The sequence below is a fragment of the Bombina bombina genome, unplaced genomic scaffold, assembly GCF_027579735.1.
Source record: "Bombina bombina isolate aBomBom1 unplaced genomic scaffold, aBomBom1.pri scaffold_565, whole genome shotgun sequence".
NCBI lineage: Eukaryota > Metazoa > Chordata > Amphibia > Anura > Bombinatoridae > Bombina > Bombina bombina.
The window spans coordinates 192,092-210,667 of NW_026511051.1; the positions used below are offsets into that span (position 1 = coordinate 192,092).

General features: G+C 36.4%; 1 protein-coding gene across 4 annotated transcripts in view; it reads left to right on the forward strand.

Moving 5' to 3' along the window:
- The window catches only part of LOC128643579 (phosphatidate phosphatase LPIN2), a 212,554-nt gene that overhangs the window by 111,363 nt on the left and 82,615 nt on the right, over window positions 1-18,576 (forward strand). For all 4 annotated transcript variants that reach the window (XM_053696421.1, XM_053696420.1, XM_053696419.1 and 1 more), the window contains 2 exons: window positions 13,609-13,716; window positions 15,971-16,091. In XM_053696421.1, coding sequence (XP_053552396.1) covers window positions 13,609-13,716; window positions 15,971-16,091 — 229 coding nt within the window. The remainder of the gene's footprint in view (window positions 1-13,608; window positions 13,717-15,970; window positions 16,092-18,576) is intronic.

The following is an 18,576-nucleotide window of genomic DNA, read 5'->3' on the forward strand; positions in this document are numbered from 1 at the left end:
CATATCCGATCTTTAATGGTAATATGAATAAAACACATACCAGTCTTTAGTCTCAGATAGTAATCGGGTAATATTACGTGATCACATTGTGTAAGGTGAAGGAGTATGATTTATAAAACATGTATTATAAAGGGGAAAAAAAAAATTATATATATATATATATATATATATATATATATATATAAAAACATAAATAATCTGATGTGTGTTAGTAGTTCCCATAGCTTGCTGAATCTATATGTGAACAACAAAACCTATGGTGATTAAAGTTATAAACTGTGTAATGTAAATAATAATTAATATGATAAATACCATAGTTGGTATATTAATATATCGAGAAATACCATAGTTGTGTAAGCTTAAATATGTGTAGTGATTCTTATACTGGTTCCAGTTAACACGTATAGTATGCTTGATGCAAACCTTCCTAAATAGTTATAATGTAAGTCCAATACGAATAATACCAAAGTAAAGTACCAGTGTCTGACCTGATGAGGGGACCCCCCAACAAAAAAAGACCCCAATAGCTACACACTGTATTAAAGGGACACTCAGGTTAAATTAAATTTTCATGGTTCAGATACAGCATGTAATTTTAAACAACTTTCCAATTTACTTCCATTAAAAGAAATGTGCACAGTCTTTTATATTTACAATTTTGAGTCACCAGATCCTACTGAGCATGTGCAAGAATTCTCAGGCTATACGTATATGCATTTGTGATTGGCTGATTGCTATAACATGGTACAAGGGGAGTAGAAATATACATAACTTTGAAATTTGTTATAAAAAAATCTACTACTCATTTGAAGTTCAGACTAAGTGCTATTACATTGTCTTGTTATCTTGCATTTGTTGATTATGCAAATCTAATGTGTTGACTGGTCCTTTAAGCCAATAATATAAAATATATATATAAGAAGGTATATAAGTTAAACAATTTGGTGTTGAGATTCTGGTGTACAGAAAATAAAAGAAAAAAATAAGGGTTAATATATGCTTAATGAAGATTAGAACAAACACCCATATTCAGACAAAAATAGCAGAATCTATCACTTCATTGAGACCTAAAGGAAACAGTTTGAAATCTGTATATCCAGATGGTCTCCCTTTGTCTATGTTTGGTGAACCTATTACACTGGCGACTGGGAGGGATGCTTTCTGAAGGCGTGATTTTTAACTTGCAACATCCCGGATGATGTTCCTGACAAATATGTCTGGACACACTGGCCTAGATTTAGAGTTTGGCGGTAGCCGTGAAAACCAGCGTTAGAGGCTCCTAACGCTGGTTTTAGGCTACCGCCGGTATTTGGAGTCAGTCAGGAAAGGGTCTAACGCTCACTTTACAGCCGCGACTTTTCCATACCGCAGATCCCCTTATGTCAATTGCGTATCCTATCTTTTCAATGGGATCTTTCTAACTCCGGTATTTAGAGTCGTGTCTGAAGTGAGCGTTAGAAATCTAACGACAAAACTCCAGCCGCAGAAAAAAGTCAGTAGTTAAGAGCTTTCTGGGCTAACGCCGGTTTATAAAGCTCTTAACTACTGTGCTCTAAAGTACACTAACACCCATAAACTACCTATGTACCCCTAAACCGAGGTCCCCCCACATCGCCGACACTCGATTAAATTTTTTTAACCCCTAATCTGCCGACCGCCACCTACGTTATTCTTATGTACCCCTAATCTGCTGCCCCTAACACCGCCGACCCCTATATTATATTTATTAACCCCTAAACTGCCCCCCACAACGTCGTCGCCAGCTACCTACAATAATTAACCCCTAATCTGCCGACCGCAAAGCCCCGCTACTTACGTTATCCTTATGTACCTCTAATCTGCTGCCCCTAACACCGCCGACCCCTATATTATATTTATTAGCCCCTAATCTGCCGACTGGAGCTCACCGCTATTCTAATAAATGTATTAACCCCTAAAGCTAAGTCTAACCCTAACACTAACACCCCCCTAAGTTAAATATAATTTAAATCTAACGAAATAAATTAACTCTTATTAAATAAATTATTCCTATTTAAAGCTAAATACTTACCTGTAAAATAAATCCTAATATAGCTACAATATAAATTTTATTTATATTATAGCTATTTTAGGATTTATATTTATTTTACAGGTAACTTTGTATTTATTTTAACCAGGTACAATAGCTATTAAATAGTTAAGAACTATTTAATAGCTAAAATAGTTAAAATAATTACAAAATTACCTGTAAAATAAATCCTAACCTAAGTTACAATTAAACCTAACACTACACTATCAATAAATTAATTAAATAAAATACCTACAGTTACCTACAATTAAACCTAACACTACACTATCAATACATTAATTAAATACAATATATACAAATAAATACAATGAAATAAACGAACTAAAGTACAAAAAATAAAAAAGAGCTAAGTTACAAAAAATAAAAAAATATTTACAAACATCAGAAAAATATTACAACAATTTTAAACTAATTACACCTACTCTAAGCCCCTAATAAAATAACAAAGACCCCCAAAATAAAAAAATGCCCTACCCTATTCTAAATTACTAAAGTTCAAAGCTCTTTTACCTTACCAGCCCTGAACAGGGCCCTTTGCGGGGCATGCCCCAAAGAATTCAGCTCTTTTGCCTTTAAAAAAACACATACAATACCCCCCCCAACATTACAACCCACCATAACCCTAATCTAACCCAAACCCCCCTTAAATAAACCTAACACTAAGCCCCTGAAGATCTTCCTACCTTATCTTCACCATACCAGGTTCACCGATCGATCCAGAAGAGCTTCTCCGATGTCTTGATCCAAGCCCAAGTGGGGGGCTGAAGATGTCCATGATCCGGCTGAAGTCTTCATCCAAGCGGGAGCTGAAGAGGTCCATGATCCGGCTGAAGTCTTCTATCAACGGCATCTTCAATCTTCTTTCTTCCGGATCCATCTTGCAGACCTCCAACGCGGAACATCCTGCTGGCCCGACGGACTACCGACGAATGAAGGCTCCTTTAAGGGACGTCATCCAAGATGGCGTCCCTCGAATTCCGATTGGCTGATAGGATTCTATCAGCCAATCGGAATTAAGGTAGGAAAATTCTGATTGGCTGATGGAATCAGCCAATCAGAATCAAGTTCAATCCGATTGGCCGATCCGATCAGCCAATCAGATTGAGCTTGCATTCTATTGGCTGATCGGAACAGGCAAAAGAGCTGAATTCTTTGGGGCATGCCCCGCAAAGGGCCCTGTTCAGGGCAGGTAAGGTAAAAGAGCTTTGAACTTTAGTAATTTAGAATAGGGTAGGGCATTTTTTTATTTTGGGGGTCTTTGTTATTTTATTAGGGGCTTAGAGTAGGTGTAATTAGTTTAAAATTGTTGTAATATTTTTCTGATGTTTGTAAATATTTTTTTATTTTTTGTAACTTAGTTCTTTTTTATTTTTTGTACTTTAGTTAGTTTATTTCATTGTATTTATTTGTAGATATTGTATTTAATTAATTTATTGATAGTGTAGTGTTAGGTTTAATTGTAGGTAATTGTAGGTATTTTATTTAATTAATTTATTGATAGTGTAGTGTTAGGTTTAATTATAACTTAGGTTAGGATTTATTTTACAGGTAATTTTGTAATTATTTTAACTATTTTAGCTATTGTACCTGGTTAAAATAAATACAAAGTTACCTGTAAAATAAATATAAATATAAATCCTAAAATAGCTATAATATAATTATAATTTATATATATATTGTAGCTATATTAGGGTTTATTTTACAGGTAAGTATTTAGCTTTAAATAGGAATAATTTATTTAATAAGAGTTAATTAATTTCGTTAGATTTAAATTATATTTAAGTTAGGGGGGTGTTAGTGTTAGGGTTAGACTTAGCTTTAGGGGTTAATACATTTTATTAGAATAGCGGTGAGCTCCAGTCGGCAGATTAGGGGTTAATGTTTGAAGTTAGGTGTCGGCGATGTTAGGGAGGGCAGATTAGTGGTTAATACTATTTATTATAGGGTTAGTGAGGCGGATTAGGGGTTAATAACTTTATTATAATAGCGGTGCGGTCCGCTCGGCAGATTAGGGGTTAATAAGTGTAGGCAGGTGGAGGCGACGTTGTGGGGGGCAGATTAGGGGTTAATAAATATAATATAGGGGTCGGCGGTATTAGGGGCAGCAGATTAGGGGTACATAGGGATAATGTAAGTAGCAGCGGTTTACGGAGAGGCAGATTAGGGGTTAAAAATAATATGCAGGGGTCAGCGATAGCGGGGCGGCAGAATAGGGGTTAATAAGTGTAAGGTTAGGGGTGTTTAGACTCGGGGTACATGTTAGGGTGTTAGGTGCAGACGTAGGAAGTGTTTCCCCATTGACAACAATGGGGCTGCGTTAGGAGTTGAATGCGGCTTTTTTGCAGGTGTTAGGTTTTTTTTTTCAGCTCAAACAGCCCCATTGTTTTCTATGGGGGAATCGTGCACGAGCACGTTTTTGAAGCTGGCCGCGTCCGTAAGCAACTCTGGTATCGAGAGTTGCAGTGGCGTTAAATTATGCTCTACGCTCCCTTTTTGGAGCCTAACGCAGCCATTCTGTGAACTCTCAATACCAGAGGTATTTAAAAGGTGCGGCCAGAAAAAAAGCCAGCGTTAGCTACGCGAGTCGTTACCGACAAAACTCTAAATCTAGGCCACTATGTTTTAGTGATTTGTGTGTCACGTTCCTAAGATGCTTAATCCATCTGATTTTCCTACAGGTACGACCTATATACTGTATCCCACATTCACATGTGAGTGCATATATAACATAGATTGAGTCAAAAGATATTCTCCCTCTGATGGGAAAATACTCCCCTGTGGTATGAGATGTCAAACCAGTGCATCCATGTGCAATATATTTGCACATGTAGTATAATTTTTTGCCACACTTAAAAATACCCTTTTTACCCGGTAGGGCTTGATAAGTAGATTTTATGTTTCTGTTTTTTTGGACATCACCACTTTACTAGAAAAGTTTATGTTTTAAAGTTGGCGCTCTCCTATATATCAATCTTAGTTGTGGGGATAGTATTTTCTTTAGAATAGGGCTTCTCATTTTGAGGGGCCAGTGTTCTTTCAATATTCTACTGACCGCCTTATGGTTGGAATTATACTGAGTGACAAACAAGGGCTGTCCCTTTAAGTTAGTACTAGTCTCATTCTTTTTGGTTTTAGAAGATGTCAATAACTGTGCTCTATCACAACTCTTTTTTCTTGAAATCTTTCCAGGAGTATATCAGATTGTTAATTATATTTCTCAATAGTGCTACAATTTATTCTCATCCTACAGAATTGACTGTAAGATATATATATTTTTCAACTTGTTAGGTGGTTGCTGGAAAAGTCTCAAATTATTGCAGTCCCCCTGTTTAAAATAGGTGGATGTACATATATTGCCATCTGTACCTCAAATAAGAACTATATCTAAAAATTCAATAGTCTGCTCTTGTAAGTTAGATGTAAAACTAATGCCTATACTATTGGCATTTAGTGAGGACACAAATTCATTAGCTTCTGTCACAGAACCCTCAAACACAAAAATTAGGTCATTAATGTAGCGTCCATAGAACACCAGATTGCCCCTCCATTTTCGAGTTGTAAATGTAAGTTTCCTCAAAAATCCCCATAAAGAGGGGGCAAATCTGGTGACCATGGCCGTACCCTTGATTTGAAGGTAAAATTTGTTTAAAAACTGGTAATTGTGCTTGAGGATATAATTGATTAATGTGACTAAGTACTCCTTCTGGCCGTCAGACATGTAGATATCTCTTTCTAAAAAAATCTGGGTGGTTTTAATACCTATATCATGCGATATATTAGAGTAAAGAGCTCCCACATCGCATGAAAAAAGGAGTTACTCTTTTGCTTAATATAAGAATGTTTATGAAGTAAATCTGTAGTGTCTTTAAAGTATGAAGATAAATTGCACACATATTTCTGAAGAAATACATCAACATATTCAGAGAGTTTGTCGGTGATGCTGTTGATCCCCGCTATTATGGGTCTCCCCGGGGGAACCGTATCATTTTTATGTAATTTGGGGTTCATTCACATTAATCTAATATGCCTGATGAAACGGTTCTTCCGAGAAACGTGTTGCATAGTTTCTATAATTTTATGCTAGAGATTACACTGTAATCATCTTGAGTTGTTTTTAACTTGGTTTTTATTTTCTTAATAAATCCATTTTGTATGTTTTAAACTCTCAGTGCTCAATGTCTATCTCCTAGCCTACGCTACCTTGAGGGTTGTTTTGCCCTCCAACTTTATTACACTGCAGATCCTGTGTTCCTGGGCTCCTGGAGTCCTAAGCACGCCGGAGTTAAGATAGCTGGACTGCTGTTTAAAATCCAGCCTGTCCCTACAGGCACGACTGAGTGCCATTGTTACATGTGAGTACCCTGTGTTTGATGTACCTTGCGCTATTGATTCGCACATGCGGCGCCTCTTTCAGTTCTATTGTTTTGCTGTAGAGTCTCCACACCTACCCTGGTGAAGTTAGAGTGCTGCCTTCATCCTTCAACAAGTTGAAGATTCTGTGTTCCTGTCCTTTGGACTTTTTATCGCCAATACCTGGTTGGATGCTATAAGTATATAGCCGTTAAGACTCATATTCCTTTACCAACTGGTATATATTTGTATAGCCCCCTTAGATCTACACTTTGTTGCTAATTTAACATAATTTGTTCATCCTGTATTATTGTTCTGCTCTGCTTATTGTCAGATATACATATATATATATATATATATATATATATATATATATATATATATATATATATATATATATATATATATATATTGTTTAACAATCATTACCTCCATTTTATCTTTTTCAGCGCCTCCTATAAGAGATATATTAGTATTATATTTCCTTTATCTACAGTCCCTTAATTAGTATTGTATCTATTGCATATTATTTATCATTTGTTTGTTTTGGTCACATATGGACAGATGTAAATCACTTCCTACACCGAACAAGCAGTCATTGTTTAGTGTTGTAGGGTCAGAGTTCAGACTCCTGCAGGATGCTCTCAACCTCTCTGGGGACAGTGGAAATGAAAATTTTCAGCATTAAATTACAGGGAAAATAGTAAATAAAATAAAAGTAAATAAAGAAAGTTGCTTCCAAAGGTATTTTTTTGTTTGTTTGTTTTTTTGTATTACGTGTAATTAAACATTTCATGGAGAAATTCCCCTTTAATGTAATTTATCCATAAAATGTGTTCCTTTTATTTCTATAAAAATCACTTTTAAAGCTCTTTAAAACGTTACTTCTTTTTACAATACGAACGTTGCATTTCCATACATTGTATTCTGTTTTTAGAGTGTTCTGGGTGCCAGAAAATGCGCACATTGTTAATGTTAATAAATTCCTAGTTAAGATCGTTATTTAAATTTTATTTGCAGTGTAAAATAATTTTTGTTATTCCTTATGTGGCAAACATGTGTTCAATCTAAAAGGATCAGGCGTTACTAATGATGTGACTCTGCTGCGGTTTGTGTTTATATGAACCTATATCTACTAATCATACAAGCGTAACATGGAAAACTTAACGCAGTCTTAAACAAGACAAACAGTACCTATTTGTTCTCAAGGACATAATTACCCAAGCACAAATGCTCATGTTAGGTCTGTAATTTACTGTGTCTGCTGTTTGTATTGTCTTTTGCAACAGTGTTTTATAATACAAAATGTCTTGGGGTGGATAAATCCCATATGTCTGATTTCCATGGCTTGTGAAAATGTCCTTCTGTCACAGATAATTCAGAATATTTTCATTATTAAACTAATAGCAATTGCTATGGGAGCTACCCCTGTAATGGAATTCAATTTGGCCCAAGGAGCCACAATGCAATTCTTCTGCGGGACACAACCAGGTGACCAGTCATTGGCTGAATCCTGCTCAGAGTGTTGAAAAGCATACATAGGGTTAGATTTATCAAAGCCATTCTCCTTTAATTCCGTCCAAAATAGCGCATACGAACTGATCGTCATATTCATCAAAGCACTCTGCGCCTATAATTACACAAATCTGAAAGAAACTTCTTCGCACTCCGCTTGCATTCGACTAGGCGCACAGGTGCGCTTCTGAGTGCAACAATATACATTAGTAATAGGCGTAATTTAACAGCCCGACCTACAAATACGCCCAGTTTCTTATTTATCATTGCATTGCGCCGATAGGGAACTGAAATTTCGGCTTCAATTGCGTGTTTTATATTTCGCCATACAGACTGAGGCGAACACCATTATAATAAATGCTTTTACATCTTGTGATGCAGTACTTTCTTCTTTTAACTAATTTTTTAAAGGCTCTGCGCCAAGAAGAGACTGTTATTGCCAGAAATTTGCGCTTCCACAGGCGCATATGGGTACCAACAGTTATATATATATATATATATATATATATATATATATATATATATATTATTATATTTATTTTTATTTTTTTGCGATCTTAAATTATCAACATATGGCAAAAACAGCAGAGAAACATTATATAACATAACATTATATAATATAACATAAATATAAGCTAAATCGTTACCTAAAAAACGCTTTTTTAATAATCAAAACATGGCGGCGTAAATAGGGAGTAAATGCTTTTTTCGACCGTCGAAATTTATCATCATTACGCCCAGCTCGCCTAAGCAAAGTTACGTCTATTTTTTTGATGAATTCAGGCGCACATGTGCGCTTCTCCGGAGGCGAGCTGGGGCGCAGTTACAGGCGAAGCGCATACAGAGTTCGCCTAGTCTTTGATAAATCTAGCCCATAGGTAGGCTCAGAAGCAATGATGCACTGCTGGGAGCTAGCTGGTGATTGGTAGCTGTGAAGAAATGTTTCTTGTCATTGGCTCACTAGATGTGCACAGATGACTCCCAGTAGTGCATTGCTGCCCTGGAGTTTGGTCTTTTACATCATTTTTTTCTTTATTTGTTTCCACTTTTTTGTCCCTTTTAGAACATTTTACTATCGTACTAGCGTGTCCCTTTAAAATAAAAATATTCTAACATGTAAATAGATTTCAAATGAGCAATTTTTAGCATGTGGTAAAAACACCTATTAGCATATAGCCTGTATATTGGATTCAAACAGAGTGTACAGGAATAAGCCAGAAAAACAAACACATTTTGTGTTCTAAATGAAAAACGGTAGTGAAATTATGCGGGGTAGCACCAGAGGGTGGTATTGTGGCCTCAGGCTTTATAATGGACAGCCCTACATTAAAGGGACATATCAATGTAATAATAAAATAGTAGTTGGAGCATTTTAGTAATTAATATCCAGTGTCTCTCTGTAACTGTGTTAAACCTCTGCAAATGGATTAAAGGAACAGTCCAGTCAAAATTAAACTTTCATGATTCAGATAGAGCATGCAAATTTAAGCAACTTTCTAATTTACTCCTATTTTCAATTTTTCTTTGTTCTTTTGTTGTCTTTATTTGTAAAAGCAAGAATGTAAGCAAAGGAGCCGGCCGATTTTTGGTCTAGTACCTGGGTAGCGCTTTCTGATTGGTGTTTCAACATAGCCACCAATCAGCAAGTGCTACCCAGGTTCTGAACCAAAAATGGGCCGGCTGCCAAGCTTGCATTCAAATAAAGATAGCAAGAGAACAAAGACATTTTGATAATAGGAGTAAATTTGAAAATTGCTTAAAATTGTGTGCTCTATTTAAATCATAAAAGTTTTTTATTTTGACTAGACTATCCCTTTAAACACATAGTTTACTCTTGAGCCACAGTGCATCCTTGAGCATAACACAGCAAGTGAGCCTGTCAGGAGTGGGGCACACATTTATCCACCAATCACAGGCTGTAACCTGCACAGGCTTGCTTTTAATGCACTTGTGTTGGTTATGCTCATCAAAATTGGCCTATTTTATGACTACATTAACATGAGCCTTAGCTTTTAATGGCTGCAAACCTTTTCAGCACATTGCTTCCTCTTGCCATTTTTGGTCATTTGAGCAGCTGTGCAGGAGTCATTTGCAAGTGAAAAGGAGTAGAAAGAGCAGAAAAAAAAGCTTGCAAGATACATTTTGTCTGCCTGAAATATAGCACACACTGCAGATTATAGATCGTTATCACTTTTACCTATGAAACATGCTGCACACACTGAAATGTGCTAGAGTTCTCTAAGGTGTTTTTAATTACCATTTTGAATAGTTGCAAAACTTCTTGTGTATTCCTGATTATTGCTTAAGACCGTAAGGTAAGTGTTTATATTAGACCCTTCGTACCATAAACCATATTCACTTTCCTTCTTTGCAAACCCTTTCCAGTACAGCAAATTTATATTTAAGTCTTATAAAGACCTGATGGGGAAAAAATAATTAAATGTAGAATTGGACAAGTGACTGGGATTTTAAATTTACTCAAAGAGCAAAATTATCCAAAGGTTAATTGCAGACTCAATGAAACTTTACTGAAAGTTAAAAAAGTGTAACAGGACTTGGGAACTATTATTTCCGGTGATTTGAAACTCGGCAAACAATGTACTAGCGCAGTAGGTAAGGCCAGTAGTAGGTTTTTGGTTGTATAGGAAGAGGTATTGGCAGCAAAAAAAAAAAAAAAAAAAGTCATTTTACAGATAACCAGTTAGCTCCCATCTTGAGTATTGTTTGTCGTTCGGGAGGCCATATTTCCAGATCTATATAAATTAAACTGAATCTGTTTATAGGAGGGCTACTAAAATAGTACATGAGCTAAAAATGAAACTTACAAAGATATATATATATTTTCATGGAGAGAGGTGATATTGTCATATTATATTAAGGTCTTAATATTTTTATTTTTTTTTTTTTTTTACAAAAAGAGCAACACCAGAACAAGGGGCTATGATCTCAGGCTGAAGGGTAGTATGAGCAGGAGTAATTTGCAGAATCGCTTCTTTACAGAAAGGGTGGTTGATTCATGGAATAAACTTCCATTAGAGGTTGTAAAGACAAACTGTGGGACTTCAAGAAGGCCTGGGATAAGCATACTGCGAATATCCTATGGTCTACGTAGGGAATATGGGCAGCATATGGTTCTTATCTGCCATCAAAATGTATGTGTTTTATGAAACGAAGACCCTTTTGTGTGCAAAGTATAATTTATTCAGCATTGCTTTTTTGTTAGTAAAAATAACCCTCCTTAATGCAATTTAGTGTATTTATTAACTGCTTTGTGACATAGATTTGGCGTGATCTACTATCTTGTTCTGTAAAAAATACCATCTCTGCAAACAATAAGCCAAGATACTGGACATTTTCCATGTCTTAATTTACCGCATCCTCCATATTGACCTCACAAGCCCATGAGTATATTGGGTTGGCAGGCAGAACGTTGCCAAGTCACCCTGTAAAATAATTACTTCTAACTTTTGGTATGTTCTTTGTATGAAACCCCTGTAGGATATAAACATTTTACTTAACTATTTGTCTGTTGTTGATTATAGGATGATGGGCTTATAGATTCCTGCAAGCAAAACCGGTAACTTAGGAAGCATTTTGTATTTTTTCTTTATCTTATAAAGCCTTTGTTTCTTCCTTTACAGAGAAATTACTGAGACGTATAAGTTTTATATTAAAGTAATTTTCAGAGAATTCCTGCGTCATAAATGACGTACATAGACATTAAACACATTCTATGTATGAGTGCGTGCCTAGTAGGACAGATATCATTTGTGTAAAAATATATATTTTAAAAAAAAATCCCAAGATAACGTATAGGTGGTGACACTAGAGAAATGTGTTAGTGTAGCATTGACGGGGTGCGCAGGAGTTGAGGGAGCTGCGATAGAAGGAAGAGGTGGCTGTGAGACAGTGGGCTAAGAAGATAAGCAGGGCGGTGTGTAAAGATGAAGGGGTGAGAGAATAAGGAGGAGGTTGTGAGTAAGAGACGGGTTAAGAAGGGTGTTGTGCAAGAGAGCAATGAAAGGATGAACAAAAGGGCTATTTGTATTGATGTCATAGGTGATGTCACTGTGATGTTATGTAAAGGTCCCAAGGGGGGATTGGGGGAAGTTTAAAGGGACAGTAAAGTCAAAATTAAATGTTCATGATTCAAGCAGCATGCAATTTTAAACAACTTTTACTTCTGTTATCCAATTTGCTTCATTCCCTTGGTATCCTTTGTTGAAGGACCAATGAACACATTGGATGAGCCAATGACAAGAGCCATATATGTGCAACCACCAATCAGAAACTAACTCCCAGTAATGCGTTATTGTCTGTTTCCTTTTCAACAAAAGATACCAAGAGAACAAATCAAATTAGATTATAGAAGTAAATGGAAACATTTTTAAAACGACATGCTCTATCTAAAACATGACAGTTTAATTTTGACTTTTCTGTCCCTTTTACACTGCTACAGTCTGCACAGCCACTGGTTGCATTCTCTAGTGACTCATTTATATCTGTCCCTAATTGTCCTCAGCAGAGAAGGAAACCTAGATTGTACCATGGTGACAAACATTACTTTATGACACTTAAAGGGACATGATTTCATGATTCAGATAGAGTATACATTTTTAAGCAACTTTCCAATTTTACTTCTATCAATTGTGTTTCATTCTCTTGGTATCCTTTATTGAATGAGTAACAATGCAATATTGGGAGCTAACTGCAAACAATAATGAAGCCAATGACAAGAGGAATATATGTGAAATCCACCAATCAGCAGCTAGCTCCCATCTCCTGTGTATGCTTTTCAATAAATGATATCAAGAAAATGAAGCAAATCCGATAATAGAAGTAAAATGTAAACTGTTTAAAATTGTGTGCTCTATCTGAATCATGAAGAAAACATTTGGATTGCATGTCCCTTTAAACACATAGCTAATGTCTAGCTTAGGAACTACAATCCCAATACAGATATAAACCCTTTATCCAAAATGCTTAGGGCCGGAAAAGGTTTGGATTTCGGAATTGTTTGGATTTTGGAAAATTTGCATCAGTAAAATAGTTGTTGTTTTAAATAAATATAGACTATTATTCGCATTTTAGAGCACAAAAAAAAAAGACAGTGAAGATTGTGATTTACAAGCTGGGAAAATAGTTATTTTTGATAATTTTGTTTAAAAAAAAAAATTAAATTGCTTGGATTTCAGAATGTTTGCATCTTTGAATTCCAGAATTGGGAATTTGTAACTGTATTAGACACAGATTCTTCTTGGTCTAAGTACCTAATGAAAATATTTACAGTAGATATAACGGTCATAACTGGTCTTTTTTTTTTTTGTGCCAGACACTCTTCGTTGTGACATTGTATTCAGGCACTAAAGGGATGATATATTGTCCCTTTTTCATTTGTCCTGCTTCCTCATCACAGTAAATTGGAAAGCTTTTTAAAATGTTATGCTCTAAGTCATGAAAAAAAAAATGGGTTTCATGTCCCTTTAAATGTTACTTATTTTTTCAAAATTGAAGCAACTGGTATCATTTTTAAAAAATGCATCTGCATATTATTATCACAATCTATCTAGGATTTTTTTTTTTAATGCCCCTTTAATATAAGGCACACTTGTAATTACCAGTACGTTGTTGTAGGAGACACACTTGTATTTATTTTTATTTCCTTTTTTGTTAAGGTCATCTTCAAGCACAGCATCAAAAGAAGAGGAGTACAGAGAGACTTTTATCTGCCATTCATCAGACCACTATGCTTTATCTGATGGGGACTGGTCGCCACTTGACAGGTACCCGTTCGAATGCTTGGGATTTTCTGGCAGCTAACTAGGGGTGATTCTAAGGCTATCTTTGGTTGTGCTTAATGCAAGTAATCTGTTTTCAGAAACGTAAATATTGTGAAAGAAATACTGACACATTAACAATCACACATATGCTAAACATCTGCAGTTCATGATAAGCCAATTAACAAAGTGACAAAATGTAAACATCTCGCCAAATTAAGGACAAATTCATTGTTGTGGAATGAATTTATTAAAGTTTAGCGTCAATGTTTAGTGGGAAAGTTATTTTAAAATTTTATAATTATTTTATATATATATATATATTTTTATTTTTTTCCTGTGGCAATGCTATGACTTTGCCATAATTATGAACCAGTGTGAGTAATACGATTAACACATTTAATAATGGATAATTGGTTCTTATTAAAAAAAATTATATTTAATTATGCTAAACGCCCTGGTGTATTTTAATGTTTAAACTGCCTGTTGCTCTGTGCCCCCCATAAAATAGTGTTGGTTTTGTGTTTGTTTTTTTGCTAGTTGTTACACATATTGTACATTTTGGTTAAATTACTTACTGCCTGTACTAGGAAAATTATTTTTTATGCAGAGTTCATCACTTCTGCAAACATAGCAGCTTAATCATAGGGATTTGAGATGTACTCTGCATGGCAATCAATTTGGGCAAATTTTTTAGTATTATAATAATTTATTAGCGGATAGAAAGATTACAGAAAATAAAAATATTTTGCACTTATTGTTTCCATGCATGATTATTTCAGTTCTTAAAACCATGCCTTAAAGGAACAGTCAGCACCAGAATTTTTGTTGTTATAAAAGATAGATAATCCCTTTATTACCCATTCCCCAGTTTTGCATAACAAACACAGTTATAATAATAAAAATTTTACCTCTGTAATCACCTTGTATTTTAAGCCTCTGCAGACTGCCCACTTATTTCAATTAATTTGAAAGACTTGCATTTTAGCCAATTAATGTTCACTCCTGGGTAAATTCACGTGCCAGAGCTCAATGTTATCTATGTGAAACACATGAACTAATGCCCTCTAGTGGTGAAAAACTGTCAAAATGCATTTAGATTAGAGGCGGCCTTTAAGGTCTAAGAAATTAGCATATGAGCCTCCTAGGTTTAGCTTTCAACTAAGAATACCAAGAGAACAAATCAAAATGGGTGATAAAAGTAAGTTGTAAAGTTGTTTAGAATTACATGCCCTATTTGATTTATGAAAGTTTTATTTGGACTTGACTGTCCCTTTAATCACATTCGTGTAGTTCTAGAATTATTACAAAAACATTAAGCCAACTATAATATTTCTAAATTTTATTTTTCTATCCTCATTTTAACCTTAGATTATCGTATATTTCTTAAGGCACTATACAACGAGTTAATATACGTAAGAGTTAACTTCTCTAAAATAATGATCTGAGAGAGGGAAGACTCGCAATTCCTACCAGCACTAATATCAAGACAAAACAAAAGATATACTAAGAAAACCCCTCTCTATCTTATCCCTCCCCTTCTATAACCCCCATCGTTCCCACACTGTTTATGTACGGTTAATCTGTATGTAAATCTCATGTGTAATTGGATAGATGAGAGGAGGGAAAGTAGTGTCAAGGGAATAAGAGAAAAGTAATGCAGTATCTGTATCTTAGTGCTAGGATAATTTCTTACCCTTTTACCAATCTTAGGTCAAAGATCTAAAGTCTGGAGGTATGATATCTATACGATAACTTCCAATGAACCTCACAAAGTAAATATATCAACAGAAAGGAGGAGAGAAAAAAGTAAAGTAGAGAAAGAAGTTTAACCTCCCTTGTGCTCTCCGGCTCCATCAATTTGGGCTAATTGGCTAGTAATTTGAATTTTCTAAATACTATGAACTCCTGTGTTGGTCTTGTCACCTTCTGTCTTGCTTACCTGCCTGTTATTTGTTCTGAATATTAATTCTTAGACAGGGTGTTATGTTACCCTGGGGTGTCTGAAGGCCTTAACAAGACTCATACATTAGTCAGTGCTAGAGGTTAATGGTTAAAATATTTATCACAGCAGACTTTATAGTTCTCTTGAAAGAAGCACTCACTGGGATTTTATATTTTCAACAGCTTTTTTACATGATCAAGTTAAAGATTTCTTTTTATGATTATTATTCATTACATTATTAGTAGTTTATTACTAGTTTGGAGTGTAAGATGTCAAATTCTGTATATAAGTTAAATATTTTTTTATTTCCATCAGTGGTTTTTCCCAATCAGTTGGTCCAAAGAGTGACTCTGAGCTGGAAGTTAAACCAAGTGAAAATATGCATAGAGAGTCTCATATGGAATGGACGTGGGGGGGTTTCCCAGAATCTACTAAGGTATTTCTGTAATGTCTTTCCACTGCTTTGCATGCATGCACACACACACACACACTTGCAGAGAAAAGCTCCACCACACACATACAAGCACAAAAAAACACACACACACACACACAAATATGTTTTTTACCTAACTTGCCAGTTAAATAGTTTACATTGCTTTTGCTTGGCTTTCTCACAAAATACACTATATGGCCAAAAGTATGTGGGCATTTGACCATCACACCTATATAAGCATGTTGGGCATCCCATTCTAAAACTGTGGGCATAAATATGGAGTTGAGCCAACCTCTGTGTCTGTATTGGCTGCTACTATTCTGGGAAGGCTTCCCACAAGATTTTGGAGTGTATCCGAGTTTCTGGCCATTCAGCCCAAAGGGCATTTGTGATGTCAGACGTTGCTGTTGGACGAGAAGGTCTGGCTCACAAGTGGCATTCCAATTCATCCCAAAGGTGTACAGTGAGGTTAAGGTCAGGGATCTGGGTGGGCCACTCGAGATCCCCCTCACCAAACTCGTCAAACCATGCCCTCATGGACAGGGATAGGCAAGGTGTCCGTACACGGACACTGGTGTCCGTGAATGGCCCTTGCAGTGTCCGCCCGCCTGTTTTGTGGCGGGGAGGGAGCAGTAGGACAGATGAATACTGCTCCTGACTCCCTCCTTGATGAACGTGGCACCAAGTTTCGCGGGGTTGGGGCCCACGCCCATGTGATGCCACTCAGAAGCAGGAAAGTGAGTGAGAGAGTGGGAAGAAGCAAGCTACCCTCTTGGTAAAGATTCTTTTTTGATGTTTTTAATTTGAAATGTACCTTGGTGTTCTTCACTAAGGTCTGTACTTTGGAAAATGTCTGCTACAGCCTTGGTCCAGGCCTATCCCTGCTCATGGACCTTGCTTTGTGCACAAGAGCAAAGTCACCTTGGAACAGGAAAGGGCCATCCCTAAACTGTTGCCACAAAGTTGCAAGAACCCAAATTGTCTAAAATGTCTGTATACTGTAGCATTATAATGACCCTTCTCTGGAACTATGAGGCCTAGCCCAAACCCTGAAAAAGAGCCCCAGACTATTATCGCTTCTTTCCATCTAAAGGGGAACAGAGTCCATGGCTTCATTCATTACTTGTGGGAAATAAGAACCTGGCCACCAGGAGGAGGCAAAGACACCCCAGCCAAAGGCTTAAATACCTCCCCACTCCCCTCATCCCCCAGTCATTCTTTGCCTTTCGTCACAGGAGAATGGCAGAGAAGTGTCGGAAGATTCTGAGTAGTCTCTTATGGAGGGTGGTACTCTTTGGAATGGAACTGAAGTTTTAAGTAGTTCTGTCAGCCTCTCAGTGAGAGCCTAGGTGAAAGTTAGAGTCTGGAGATGCAGGGAGAGTCTTTCTGCGAAAACATCCCGACTCATATTAAAGGGACAGTCTACACCAGAATTTTTATTGTTTTAAAAGATAGAAAATCCCTTTATTACCCATTTCCCAGTTTTGCATAACCAACACAGTTATAATAATATACTTTTAACCTCTGTGATTATCTTGTATCTAAGCCTCTGCAAACTGCCCCTTTTTTCAGTTGTTTTGACAGACTTGCAGTCTAGCCAATCAGTGTCTGCTCCCAGATTACTTCACGTGCACGAGCACAGTGATATCTATATGAAATACGTGAACTAACACCCTCTAGTGGTGAAAAACTGTTAAAATGCAATCTGAAAGAGGTGGGCTTCAAGGTCTAAGAAATTAGCATATGAACCTCCTAGGTTAAGCTTTCAACTAAGAATACCAAGAGAACAAAGCAAAATTGGTGATAAAAGTAAATTGGAAAATTGTTTAAAATTACATGCTCTATCTGAATCATGAAAGTTTATTTTGGCCTAGACTGTCCCTTTAACAGCTCCATAAGCAATCAGTGTTGACGAGTTTCGCTGCCTGCTTTCTACACTAAAGTCCATGTCAGGAGCGATGCTACTAACCTGTCACACTTGAAAGACCGTGTTCCTGTTCCACAGCATAGATTCTGGTAAGATTGTTTCATTTTATTATATTCATAATGATAACGGAGAAGACAGGGTCACAGTGTGACATCTTTATAGAATCAAGGGTTAATATTCCTGGAAGGGGGATTATTGAAAGGGGGGGGGTTTATACGTAATATTGTCGGTGTCATTGCTGCGTTATGTGCGAGATGAGGCTCTGGCAATGATGGAACTGACAGGTTCTCTTCCGGGAGTATTTGCGTGGCCCTTTTGGCTCGTTTTCTTCCCTAGTGATTAGGTTCTTCCTTTTCCCCTTCTTCTTCCTTTAAGAAACTGTTCCTCGTTCCGGACTCTCAGCTCGAGCTATGGGGGACTGTCCCTAAAGTGGATGGTGCCATCTCTACGCTCGCAAAGTGAACGACTATTCCACTTGAGGATAGTTCGTCGTTTAAAGAGCCCATGGATAAAAAGTTGGAAAACTTGTTAAGAAAGATGTGTTTCAGCACACAGGGTTTG